The sequence below is a fragment of the Tripterygium wilfordii genome, chromosome 17, assembly GCF_013401445.1.
Source record: "Tripterygium wilfordii isolate XIE 37 chromosome 17, ASM1340144v1, whole genome shotgun sequence".
NCBI lineage: Eukaryota > Viridiplantae > Streptophyta > Magnoliopsida > Celastrales > Celastraceae > Tripterygium > Tripterygium wilfordii.
Genome location: NC_052248.1, coordinates 13,628,288 through 13,641,670, shown reverse-complemented (window position 1 = coordinate 13,641,670; position 13,383 = coordinate 13,628,288). Strand labels below are relative to the sequence as shown.

The 13,383-nt window shown below is 36.0% G+C and overlaps 1 protein-coding gene across 3 annotated transcripts; it reads left to right on the top strand.

Moving 5' to 3' along the window:
* Window positions 1–1,695: 1,695 nt before the first annotated feature.
* LOC119982220 (sterol 3-beta-glucosyltransferase UGT80A2-like) lies at window positions 1,696–12,833 on the top strand. Of its 3 annotated transcripts, none has more exons than XR_005464319.1 (15): window positions 1,696–1,982; window positions 3,076–3,248; window positions 4,450–4,692; window positions 5,951–6,062; window positions 7,185–7,355; window positions 8,626–8,689; window positions 8,927–8,984; window positions 9,071–9,248; window positions 9,504–9,634; window positions 10,327–10,429; window positions 10,539–10,615; window positions 11,627–11,674; window positions 11,779–11,928; window positions 12,239–12,508; window positions 12,612–12,833. XR_005464319.1 is itself a non-coding variant. In XM_038825480.1 (14 exons), exons 1-14 carry the CDS (start codon window positions 1,862–1,864, stop codon window positions 12,416–12,418), a joined length of 1,809 nt encoding a protein of 602 aa, XP_038681408.1. In that variant the 5' UTR covers window positions 1,696–1,861; the 3' UTR covers window positions 12,419–12,722. The 3 variants fall into 3 exon arrangements, 1 of the variants encoding a protein (XP_038681408.1); XR_005464318.1 differs by having other exon boundaries at window positions 12,675–12,827; XM_038825480.1 differs by having other exon boundaries at window positions 12,239–12,722.
* The last annotated feature ends 550 nt before the right edge of the window (window positions 12,834–13,383 follow it).

Here is a 13,383-nt window from a genome sequence, read left to right as displayed (position 1 = left end):
CCCAATTACACATTTTTTTTGGATTATTTGTTTTGAATTTGTTGTTCAATAATATATATATATATATATATATATATATATATTTATATATATGTGTTTGTCTGTTTGAATGTCAATATTGGCAATATATATAACTAAAACTAACTACAATATTGATGTTGCATTATTGATCTTCAGCTTGTGGATTGGGTTTCTCAAGCCCCTGGACCCGAAGTCCAAAACAACCTCACTACTCCTCTTCTTCATCCTGATAGTACTCCAAACCCATCAGCAAGCTCAAGGTACTATATATATATATATTTGTTGCTTAATATGTGTATTTGTTTTATCTTAATTTTTTGTTTTAAAGATAATTTTTTAGTTCCTCGTTATATAAAAAGAAGAAGTTATTAATCAATAATAAATTGTTATTGTTAATTGTAGGGCTATTAAAAACTCTGTTTATGATCCAATGTTTGAAGCAATGGGCTTACCAGTTGACCCTCATTTGAGGATGTTTATAGTCAGACGTGAAACTGGTAAATTTTCTTTTTAATTAAATTGGTGGATATTATAACTTGACAGTTTTTTTTTTCTCTTTTTGTTTTTGACATTAATTTTATTTCATATATACAGGAGTAGAAGAGTAGCAAGCAGAATGGGGCTGGCCAGAAAATAAAACAGTGCATTTTGGAGATCTAAATAAAATAATTAGTCAAAAACATTTTCTCCTTCATTAATATGTTATTATTTTGTCCAGGTTTTCTGGAACAATATGGATTTGGTTAATCTTTGTCTCTTTATCCTTTCGTTTGGTGTGGCCATGACATTTTATATATGGCATGGCAAGTTGGATTTTATATAGATATATATTATTCTCTTATGGATGGATTATTATATATATAATTAATTAAGAACATAATTTTAATATTATTTTTTATGTTTGTAGTTCTGAAATATATATATATCTTATATTGTGAATGCAAAATAAACAAATAAATGAAGGTTTGGTCCTTTTCCAATCAAATGATGCATGAAATAGAGCTTATCATGGGTTGGGCCTGCCAAGAAAAGAACGGGTTTGGAATGAAAAATAAGTCCAAGTTCGTGCTTGGGCTGGGTTTGGGAAGACGTTCAGGGCTGAGTCCTTGGGAGCAAAGAGGATATGATAAAAAAAAAATGTGGGTTAAAGCTATTAATTAGGGGTGACAAAATCTTGTTCAATCTGAGTGATCAATCCAAGTTCGGACCTATATATATTTAGTAAACATGTGTTGTTGTCCGACTCAAAATCCATTTTTTACCACTCATACCATTAATCATCAACATGCTCTAATTAGATTTTTTTTTTAGGGTTAGGTTAGATTCTTAATTATTCTTGTACGGATCCTTGAGTCTATAGTTAAGATATAAGAGATTTCAGAATTTCTTTTAAGAAAAATCATGAATATATTTTGATGCAATTTACGAATTTATATTGGTTTATGATTTTGTCATGTCCAATTTAATCTTTGTTTGAGACAAAAATAATATGGTTGAACTCTTAAATTCCATCAAAATTAATTTATTATTGTATTTTAAGACAAACTAATCAGACCCCCTCCCCCGCTTCTTTGGGATACAAGACACGCGCCTGTTTTGGCGCTAGACGTGTTGTCGTAACGGTCCTCTTTCTTTCGCTCCACGTGCCCACTCCCCCCCCCCCCCCCCCTCTCTGTGCAAAAGAAATTCCTAATGACAGAAGGGAAAGATATATACCTTCCCCTATTGCGTAATCTCTCCTGTCTCGCTCTCTTCTCCACTTTACATACGGATTCTTCTACATACTTCTATTCTCTTCCTCTCTTTTTTCTTCCTTCTAGGTTAATATACTCAAACATTGATGGCGGAGGAGCCGTCGCCGAATCACAGACGCAGCACTTCTTCCGCTAGTTCCGGTGAGGTTCCCGTCTATCACGACATCGAGATCGTCGATTCTGATTCTAGTGCCGCGCCGCCTTCAGGTTTGCTACTCTTAGCTTCTATTCACTCATACATTGTATTTGTATCTGTCTCTGTCTCTGTAGAAATTTATGATCGTTAATAGAACAGCATGAATTTAAGGATAGATTGAAAGATAAGATCGTATACGTGAAGTTCGTGTAGAATTAAAATTACTGTTCCAAGTATGTTGAAGAGACGATTGCAAAAACTTGGGTGAATCATGAGAAACAAAAGATGTCGAGAAATGATTTTTGGTTTGTCTACTGCATTTTCTTCCATTACAGCGAAGACCTAGCGACGTTCGCTATTTCGGGGGGTTTGAAGGTTATATAGGGAATTTTTTGATTCATTCTTACTTTTTGGTGCAGCAAAAGCTGCTGTAGTTAGGTTCCTTCAACTTCTTGTAAACAAACTAATCTCTTGGTTCAGAGGTAAAATTTCCAAATAAACCTACATCCTATAGCATATGTCTGCGCAGCTGTGCTGAAATCAGAAAAGCTTTATATATGTAGTTGCTTAGTTTGAGAAACTATATATGCATTACTTATGTGCTTAGTGTTTTCTTTTTCTTTTTCATTTTATTTTAAATTTCGTTAAATAACAAGTTGATATGGCCTATGTTATCTTTGGATGTCTAATTAATGTCAGGAAGATGCGAAGCTCTCCAAGCTTTGAGTAATTTATATCGATGAGATTACAGTATAGAGAAGAAAACGATGCTGAGAATAATGATCTCCTTCTTCCTGCCTATTTGTGACAGTCATTTCTTTTTTGATAAAGATGTGACTATTTTGTGGCAGTCATTGTGACATGATGTTGTGTTTGTTGAACTCTTAAAACCTTTTACCTTTTATGTGATAAAATCAAATGTAAGGTGTCTTACTGCCAGCTTAATCTGCAATCTTTCAGCTGTAGTTCCAGCAGATGTTTCTTTATATACTATGATTGATATTCTTTATGGTCTACAGAAAAGTATATAGTTCAACTAGTTTGCTGACTGGATCTGTATCTGAAGTTTGTCATATTTCATGCGTTGTTTTTTTTTTTTGGGGAAATATTGGTATATTGTTTAGCTAATCATCAAATGTTATATTGTAACTGTACTCTACTCAGTCCCTATTGATGGGAGCTTGCCCAGAGAGAATTCGTCAAGGGAAGCATCAATTGCTGGAGTATCTGATTCTGGTTCCAGACAGCTTAGTGAACCTGGGAAGTTCAGAAAGAGGGATAAACTAGGCACTTGGACAGCAAAGCTTTTTGATGAAAGAATTTCTTTTAAGAAGAAGGTTGGTTAAATAACTAGCTATTAACTTTTCTGGCATTGTTTTTACCTTTTTCGCTTCCTTTTTGTTATTTTTTGAATCAATCCTAGATCCTTTTTCCCCATCTAGTGTTGTGTTACTAGATTTAAATTGTGGGACAAAACCCTGGACCTCTCATGCAGTAACTCTTCAAATCAAGTATAAACTCTACAAGAATCGGGGGAAACAGCATGGCGGGTCAAATACTGCTCTTAACTTATTCTGTTACCTGGATGCATTTAGCTCCTTAATCTAGATATATGATACTGCTGCCATTGGAGTTTGTTACCAATAGGCTCTATACCCAAAAGGTCCATCATGATAGGCTCATATGGAGTTCTGGGGGATTTAGAGATGAGAGAGAACTCATTGGGTATCTTGGAGTTGTTGCAGTCTGGGAGGTTTGCGGTTTGCCATGTGAGAGAAATTAGCATTTGCAGTTTTATTTGTTCGCACTTCACAACCTGTTAAGTTGACTCTTTGAGCCATGAGCTCTAGTTTTCAGGTGTGGGTTGATCCAAATATTTAGATGCAGCCTTACTGTTATATGGAGAGGCAGTTGCGCGGTGTTTTCGCTGAGGTTTTCCTTTAATTGGAAGGCAATCTTAGAGTTGTCCTGCATTGGGATTCTAGAATTGTTTTTTTTAGGTTGGATTCTCAGGTTAGGAGTTTAATGGATTCGAAGAATGTAGCAGAACACATACTATCCCCAAAACAGTTGAGATTCATGTAAGTATCTGGGGAAAGCAACCTAAATCTCACTAGGTTAGGGACTGCGAATCACCAAACCAAAATAGATGTATCGTGTATGGGCTCAACAAGATGCCATTCTAGTTGCTCAATTGTAGAACTCCAACGAACCAAACATTTGTCTATTTATGTATACATCTTCGAACTTCTAAGGAGATTTGAGATAATATGAAGCTGATATATTGTTGTTTATATTGTCAATATTGTTGTTGTTTCTGGTTTTGGTTTAATATTGTTGCTATCATTATTAATTTATTATCAACGCATCATCAATATGATTGATTAGTTGACGCTGTTTTGCTTATTGGTCGAAATCTACTTTACTTTATGCCCATTCAATCTCATGATTATTATGCTCGATTCTTGGCTCATTAATTGTTTAAATTTTTTCTTTTAGTTGATTTAAAAATGATATAGTAGTTTAAAAAAACTGCAGCTCAAATGGTTAAATCGTTTTGCCACTGTTAAAGATGATGGAACTGTACAATTCGAGGTTCCAGGAGATATAAAGCCTCAGAATCTTGATTTTGGAACCGGAGTTGTCTACGATGAAGAAACTGACCAAGAAGCTGTTGGCTCAGCTGATGTTCCAGATATACCTCCTTTGCAAATAGTGATGCTTATAGTTGGAACACGAGGAGATGTGCAACCATTTGTTGCCATTGGAAAACGCTTTCAGGTTATATGAATTCTAGGTTTTTGTTCTGGACTTCTGTCCTATATTCTTTTATTCTAATTTTGTGTTTTCCTGTGTTTTAACTTTTAGTGCATGTGTGTATGTATATCACATGATCTGTTTGCATTCTCTGGCTGCTTATGATCCTGGCTAATTAATGTGGATATTAAGTGATCATAAATTGTCAATCCTAACTCGAGTTGTTGAACTTATTGTCATTGTTCTTAGGCTTGTGTGGACTTCTTTGAAAGCTTTCTTTTGTTCACACATGCTTCTAGGACATTCATTTTTCCACAACTACTGCAATTTTCTCTCATTGAAAACCTTCTTGTGATCTTATTAGTTGAGTTGAGATCTTACGTTCAAAATTTTGAAGCAAAAAATAAAAGAAAGAATTAACAAAATGAATTCATTGCACCTGAAACATGTTGTGGCTGTTTATCTATCATTTTATTTCAAAACAACTCTTCCACCTTAGATGTGGTGCTTGAAGCCAGCACCTGTTGAATATGTTCAAGAAAAGTTTTTAATATAACTTTAATTATAAATATTGTGGGGATGGGGATTGATGTTCCTCACAAAGCATCTGAGATTACCACCTGGAAAAAAAATCCAAGAAAGAAAAACCCAAAGAATGGTTAACAGGAGCTAGGAATCAAACAGAATTTGTTTGCTACATTTTAGTTTCTTGTTTTGTATATTTTGTTTACTTGCTTGATTTCAGGTAATAGCTTCTCCTTTCGTGATATCAGTTTGAATTATGGTTTGCAAAAATCAATATCAAAAATTAGGCTTAGAGCTACAAAGAGATAAGCGCCAACCCTTGGCCTAGTAGTATTTTCCTTCACCGCAACCAAGAGTATGCGTTCTACTCCTGGAAATGGCTTCTTTATTAATGGGGGGTTAAAGCTGCATACATCTTGCCATCCCTGGGCTGGCATCCCATCTGCATTGGAGCCTTATACAGTTATACATGAGAGTTGTTTACCACTTTTCTTTCTGGCTGCTAAGAGATAAAATAAAGCTGTGCTGTTGTCGACAGACAAGTAATAGACTTTTTGCTTTCGTCTCCACAGCCAAAAAAATTTCTTTTCTCTGGAACTAGGAAAAAAAGAAATAAATTATTTGTATTTTGGATCATTGGATGAATGCCATTGATTTTAATGGTTTGATGTTTCTGATTCTTTCATTTGATGCAATATATTCGGAACAACCACATATGAGCAACTACAATTGGGGCTGATGGAAAATTTGTATGTAGGAATATGGTCATAGGGTTAGACTTGCAACTCACTCAAATTTCAAGGAGTTTGTCTTGACTGCTGGATTGGAGTTTTTCCCTTTAGGTGGAGATCCAAAAGTTCTTGCTGGCTGTAAGTCCCAGATTTTCTGTTAGCGCTTTCTGTTAATGGTCCACTTGTTTTGCAAAAATATCTCATCTTTTTATTCTATAACCTAATAACAGAAATTGTGTAGATTTTTTGACAATTTTTTTGAATGGACCTTTTTGCTCTTCAGACTGCAAAAATTAAGTTAAGCTTCTCCGTTTGCTAAGAATGGATGCTGCGCCTTTGTATTAGAATGGCTGTTTCAACCATAAATGAACATCATTGAGGAATGCAAGAAATATCAGATGTTATTTCATTCTGTTCCACGTTGAATTCTCTATAGGGATAGATGACATCAAGTGACTCTTTGGTACTATCGTTATATTACACTTGGATTTGGACTTCTTCTCCATCTAGTTTTTTCGAATATATATATATATATATGAATATGATAATATTTGAACTTGGCACCTTCCCATGCATTTTTGTTCCTGATATAACAAAACATGCGATGTGATTTCTCTTATACGGTTCCTATTTAGGAATCACAGATGCTTCGGAATACTCTCTTAAGACAAAACATGTCTTGGTGGGGGGGGGGGGGGGGAAGTTCTTCCTTTTTCCCCTTTCTGTTTCAACTTTTATAGCCGAGCACAATATGTAAATCACCAGCATTGGTTGTGGTTCTCGGAAATGAAATGAGTTTCGTGCTTTGATCCATGGTGTGCTTATTTTAGTACCAGGCTGACCACTGTTTAGGACATTGCTTTGTATATTAGCTGAAGTTTGATTCTTGAACATTGCCATTGGAAATGCTAAACCAGCTCGACTTTATGTTCTCTCTGCTGCTTCTATCCCCTTTTTGTCATCACTGAGAAGGGTGTAGATTTAGCTGGAAATGGAGTGATTCAGGGCCAACTCTAATTATTTTCGTGCTTTCGATTGAATTTTTTTCACTCTATTGAGTATGTAGGTTGCCCCTTAGACTTTGGTTTCTCAAATGAATTTAGTGGCAAGCTTTTCAAGATGAACTTTGCATCCCTATCCAGAAGGGAAATATTAATCAATCGAAATGGAAACAATCAACCTGCTATTTCTTTTCCCATCTCTTTGTAAAATTGTCAAGTTGGTCTTCATTTTTACTGTGCCATGTATTATTTTCTACAGATATGGTTAAAAATAAAGGCTTCTTGCCATCTGCGCCCTCTGACATACCTACTCAAAGGCAACAAATAAGAGAGATCATATTCTCTTTACTTCCTGCTTGCAAGGACCCTGATCCTGATTCGGGTATCCCTTTTAAAACAGATGCAATAATCGCCAATCCCCCAGCATATGGTTAGGATTTATAATTTTGTTTTTTTCATTTTCATTTTTTTGTCTCTCGTTATTTTCTGAACTATTGGTTGATATTTGATTGTTGAGCTGATGGTGCCTATCAATGAAGGAATTTGAGTGCACATATTTCTGGAGTAAACACTACAAACAAAAATTTTGTTCAAGTCAAGTAGTTTGTTGTAAATGGCTCTGTTTCATGTCTCAATAATGTAGTTCTTTTTTTATTTATTTACAAACTCAATTTTGAAATATTAAACTATGTTTGATGAACATTGAAATTACGGCCCTCCCAACTAAAGTTGCGTCTCTCTTCTCCCTCAAACTTCTTCCCCCTTCCCCAAATACCTTGTACTCTATCTCAATTTTTAGTTCTTAATCTCTTTTTCTCTCAATCCTTTCATTTTGAGTACACCAAATAGGTTAGGAGTAACATTAATTGAAGATAAGTAGGATATAGTGAAGAGGAGAGGAAGATTTAAGAAAGACACGTATGGAAGTAACAAGAAAGGGATTGAATTAAGGAATAGTGAAGAGGTGGATTTAAATAGGAGGGAATGGCAAAGGAAGATCTATAGTGGACTTGAACTCCAATTAACTTATTCTATTGCCTACCCCAATTTATTTGGGATTAAGGCTTTGGTGATTGTGATGATGATGATCAAACTATTTTTCCTATTGGTGATTGGCCTTTTTTCCACATGTAGTTTGCCTATAGGTTCTGTTTTGCCTTTCTACTCCTAATTGCAACAATGTATGAGAGAGTGAGACCGGAATATTTATATCTATCAGGTTGTCAGAAGTTTTTCTTTTTGATGTACTTTTTTTGCCTCTGCTATCAAAATTTCAAGTAGGCAAACGAAAAACATTCATCAGTCCTAGAACTTTCGCCAGTTTATATTTGCTCACATGTTTCTGTGCATCATGCTGTAGTTCATTTCATATGCGAACATCTTCAGTGAATTGTGAATTTTATTTGCAAGCATAGATTCAAGAAAAGTGTGCAAAGTTCCGTCACTAATTTAGACCATTATGTTTCTTTGTTACTCCATATCTGAATGTGTGGACATGCATGTTACCTGTACTCGGAAACCAAGGGGAAATTATTTAGGTTGGTGTTGTGAAATGGAGTGTGTATAGAAATATATCGCAGTTTGTTTGAGTGTTCTTGTGTCTCTTTATGTGCCCTTAAATTATACTTCAGGTTTTTCATCAATCAGAACTGCAGCTTTTGCCTTTTCAGACGGCTAACATGGCAAAAATACTTGTCTAGGGCATACTCATGTTGCAGAGGCATTAAAAGTACCGCTTCATATATTTTTCACGATGCCATGGACGTAAGTCTTTTTTGGTTGGGATTATAATGCTGCCAATGTGCTGAATTTTAATATATCGATTTAACAGTGCTTCATTCATTTTGGTATTTAAGATGATAGCACAGAAATGTAGTTTTAGTCACTTCAGCCAGAAAATCATATCCATGCATCCTTTGTTTATTTATAGTTTACATTCACTAGTACGTCATACAAGCTATGACTTGAATTGGGGAGGGTTTGATATTCATTTTTTTTCAGGCCTACTAGTGAGTTTCCACATCCTCTATCTCGTGTTAAGCAGCAAGTTGCCCATAGGGTGAGTATATGACTTCATGAATTCATGATCTTGTTGGTTTAATTCATATCAGTTTTTGTGTTGGTAATTTGAATTCCTTGATGCAGTTATCCTATCAAATAGTCGATGCATTGATTTGGCTTGGAATACGAGACATAATAAATGAGTTCAGGAAGAAACAGTTGAAGCTAAGACCTGTCACATATTTAAGTGGGTACTATAGCTCTCCACCAGATGTGCCTTACGGATATATTTGGAGTCCTCACCTTGTCCCAAAACCGAAAGGTCTTTCTTTCTTCCCTTTTCTGTTTCCTTTTCTTTTATGGAAGTATGCGACATGAATTTCTAAAGTTGAAGCTTGAGATTTTCCATTGTTGCTGATCAAGAGTTTGACGGTTCATCAGTGAAGGACAAAAATTCTGTGTCGAACTTTTTTAATTCAATTCTTTGAATAAATTTCATTTTCATTCTCCTGTGCACATCTGTTTCTGAAGAATCTTACTTTAATGTGGGCTCTTTAATTTCCTTACTTTGCTGCAGACTGGGGACCTAAAATTGATGTTGTTGGGTTTTGTTTCCTCGACCTTGCTTCAAATTATGAACCTCCAGATACACTTGTAAAATGGCTAGAAGGAGGTGAACCGCCCATCTATGTTGGTTTTGGTAGCCTGGTGAGGTTTTTTTGCCTAATTATGTGAACAACTTTATACACATACTTATTACAGAGTATTCATTTGTTGGACAAAAAACTTTTTGGATTGAGAATTTAGTTGCCTTGAAGAACATTTCTATTATGTGGGCTGCAACTTCTCACTGGCTTTCTGCATTTGCAGCTAAACTAGCACAACTTTTATAAAACTCTAGGGAAATGCCCAAGTTCAAAACTACCACAATATTATCAATCCTATTAAAGTACTGTTGATTAAAAAAGCTTCCCCCACCCCTGGACCTAAGTAGAAAAAAGAACAAGAAATTCATTTCTATTCCTTTCTCTTCAAACCCTGAGAAGTTGAGAAAGGAAGAAGAGAGAGCAAGAGGATTAGCATCCTTGTTAACCCAAGTAGCAAAGCTTATAAATGAAGTTTAACTCGAAAAGAAGCCTATAACTCTTTGCAACTTCTTGAAAATTTCAGAGGGGTTATAAAATCTTGCAGACAAACAACTCCAATGGTTTCTTGTTTATTTTGGTTCTTTTGATTATGTTTATGTCGTGAACTTTTTGTTTGACAATAATAGGAAATGTTGTCTAAACTTTGTACAAAGTAATGAGTGTTCCAGACACATTGATTCAACTAATATTGGTGGAGCTACTAAAAGTTTGGTTTAATTTATGTAAATTCAACTGAATTTCAATTTTCAACAGCCCTTAGAGGAACCAGAGAAAATGACCCAGATTATAGTGGAAGCTCTTCATGTAACTGGCCAGAGAGGCATCATAAACAAAGGCTGGGGTGGTCTGGGGAATTGTAAGTCATGCTGCTAATTAGATAGTTGCACAATGTGAAGAACTTTTTTTTGTTCGATGTAAAAATATTCCATTACTCAATTATTCTCTTGCTCTCTCCCTATTTTCAGTGGCAGAACCAAAGGACTTTGTATACTTTTTGGATAATTGCCCCCATGACTGGCTATTTTTAAGATGCAAGGCAGTGGTAAAGTTTCAGAACATTGCTGTTTTTTATTGTTGTAGATGAACTAATGCACTTGAAAATTTTCAGTGTCTTCTCCTCCTAAAGTTGGTCAATATCATTTTTTGGCAAGCCTTCTTCTGACATCTGGGCAGACGTAAAGTTGGATCTTGCTCCTCCCTTATGGAGAGGCTGTTTTGTGTTCCCATGTGGCCTGATCAACAGGATCCTGCTACCTTCAGGTCCATGTTTTGTCTAGTGTGCTAGGGTGATGTCTCTCGTTTGACTTGCAGTCAAATCCATAGCATGTAATTTTTTCCCCTAATAATAATACCCTATGAAAATTTAAAATTAATGCCTAAAATATTATTGTTGCCGGTAGTGAATAGGGAAGCTTATCACTTTCAGCATGGGGATTCCTGCTGTATTCTCTCATGTGGTTTATGGTTGAATAGAAATGATGAGACTTCACTGAACTGGAATACTTGATCAATGATATGTAGAACTCACTCTTAAGGACTTTACATTGATCGTTTTGCTCTTCCATAAACTGACTTTCTCTGGGTGCGACAATCTTCATGGATGCATCAAGTGTAATGTCGGACAGTTACTTCATAATACTATCTTGTACATTGATGGACACCACCCTTATGTACTTTTCTCAATTTTACCATCAACCCTTAGTGGTTGGCACAGACTGAACATTTGCAGTAATCATTATTTATGCTTCATTCTTTGATTTATAGTAAGTGATAATACTTTTAGCAGGAGCTATCCCTGATATAACTGGGGCATGTGTGTGGGACTTGTTAGAAAGGTGATATAGTACCAAGTTTTCTCTGTGTCACTGTTTATTAGAACTAGAATTTGCCTTAGAGCTGTGACAGAATTGTATCAATCGTTTGTCAAGTATTTGAATGTTGTTACGCTAGTGATACCTTCTACCTTTTTTCCTCCCCAGCTATACAGCATATATGGTTGTCTCTCTATATCAACTCTCGAGGAAGCTGGATAACCTTCACATTGTTTTGACAGGTGCATCACGGGGGTGCTGGAACAACTGCTGCTGGTCTTAAAGCCGCTGTGAGTCACTGTACTCTTCTTTTGTAATTGTATTTTTGTGATTGCTCCCCTATCTTACATGAGCTTGCCTTTTTTCCCCTTTTTTTTGGTACTGTCCAAATTAGTGTCCAACAACCATTATTCCTTTCTTTGGGGACCAGCCCTTTTGGGGAGAACGGGTGCATGCCAAAGGGCTAGGGCCAGCACCAATCCCAGTTGAAGAGTTCTCACTTGAAAAGTTGGTTAATGCAATACACTTCATGGTGGATGAGAAGGTAATAATTTTGGTATAAGTGACGTATATTATCTAGATATATACGGTATTTTCTTGTTTGTGGGTTGGTAACTTCATTTTTAGTTCAACTGTAAGGCAAGAATACTGTTTCCAAGGAAAAGGTGTTTAGGCAGTTGGGAGGGAGAAGGGAACAGATGCTAGATTGTGTTGGTTTTGCTGTTGGCAAGCTGAAAATTTGTGAATAACATAATTTAATGATGTTACAATCTGAATTTCTCGCCTTTATTAAATTTTGAAAGACTTTGTTTCCTTGGTGGCAAACTATCTGAAAACACTTTGGTTTCATGTAGGTGAAAGAGCGTTGCATTCAATTGGCCAAGGCTATGGAAAATGAAGATGGGGTGGAAGGTTCAGTTAAAGCGTTTTATAAACATTTTCCTAGAAAAAAACCAGAGACTGAACCTGAGCCATCACCTTCGCCGAAGTTCTTTTCCATTCGAAGCTGTTTTGGTCATTCCCGTAATTTGTGAGTTTTAAGGCCGACCGTCGGTCATCTTGACCTCTCTTTATCGTATATGGTCACATAGCTGGTCATCATTTTTGCAAGTTTTCAATGAGTGGTGAGTTCCCTTCACTTACTTTTTCCTTTCCGGTATTTTTCATGTTTCTTCCATAGGTATTAAATCAATTTTTTTTTTATGGTTTTATATATGTTAAAAAAAGTAAAAAGCAGGTCCGAATATGGATTTATTGCCTCACATAATTGTATTTGATTCCACTTTGCAGATGAAATTTGGGTTTTATATATGTAAAAATGTGAAAAGCAGGTCCAAATATGATTTTATTGCCTTATATCTAGGTATTGGATTCCACTTTGCTATTAAGGACTCCTTCGAGAGTATTTTGCCCGAGTATATTATCAGCAATTCATCACTGTACGGAAGTCAAATTTTTTAAGTTTATTTGAAAGCTCATCATGTTACCATTTTATAGGATATCCCCGAAGATGACCTGAAGGGACCAGGTCATCTTCTCGTCATTTTAAAAACGGCGGATGGATTCTGGAGAAAAAAATTTGACATGGACATGGGCCAAGGAGCCAGAAGGCCCAGCCCTTACAGCCAGCATTTCATAACCTTGGGCTGGGTAAGTCTTTCCCATGGGCTGGGTTTGAATTTAGATTTGGGCCCAATTCTCCTGGGCCAGACTCTAGCATGGTACATTAAGTTCGAATTTACGTACATTTTTCAAAGTTGGGCTGGACTTGGATAGGTTGTGGGCCTGACCAAGCCAACCAGTCCAGTACATTTAAGGTTAAAAAGTTTTCTCAAGCCCAGCTCGATATCCGTCGGCAGTCATCTAAAGGAAGTGACTGGGCCTATTCCCAAACAAAATCCTTTCACAACTTGCCCTATCCGCCAAGTTGGATCAGGCATTTTTTTGTTACTAATTCAGTAATTCTCAGAGTTGCTAGTTTTAAGTATTAAAACTAATT

Bases quoted from the DNA above. Each gene is read 5' to 3' on its own strand.
- LOC119982220 (XM_038825480.1), top strand. From the start codon at position 1,862: ATGGCGGAGGAGCCGTCGCCGAATCACAGACGCAGCACTTCTTCCGCT. The intron at 7,356-8,625 runs GTTAGGATTTAT...ATACTTGTCTAG, and splicing joins CGCCAATCCCCCAGCATATG to GGCATACTCATGTTGCAGAG. The intron at 10,616-11,626 runs GTAAAGTTTCAG...TTGTTTTGACAG, and splicing joins TTTTAAGATGCAAGGCAGTG to GTGCATCACGGGGGTGCTGG.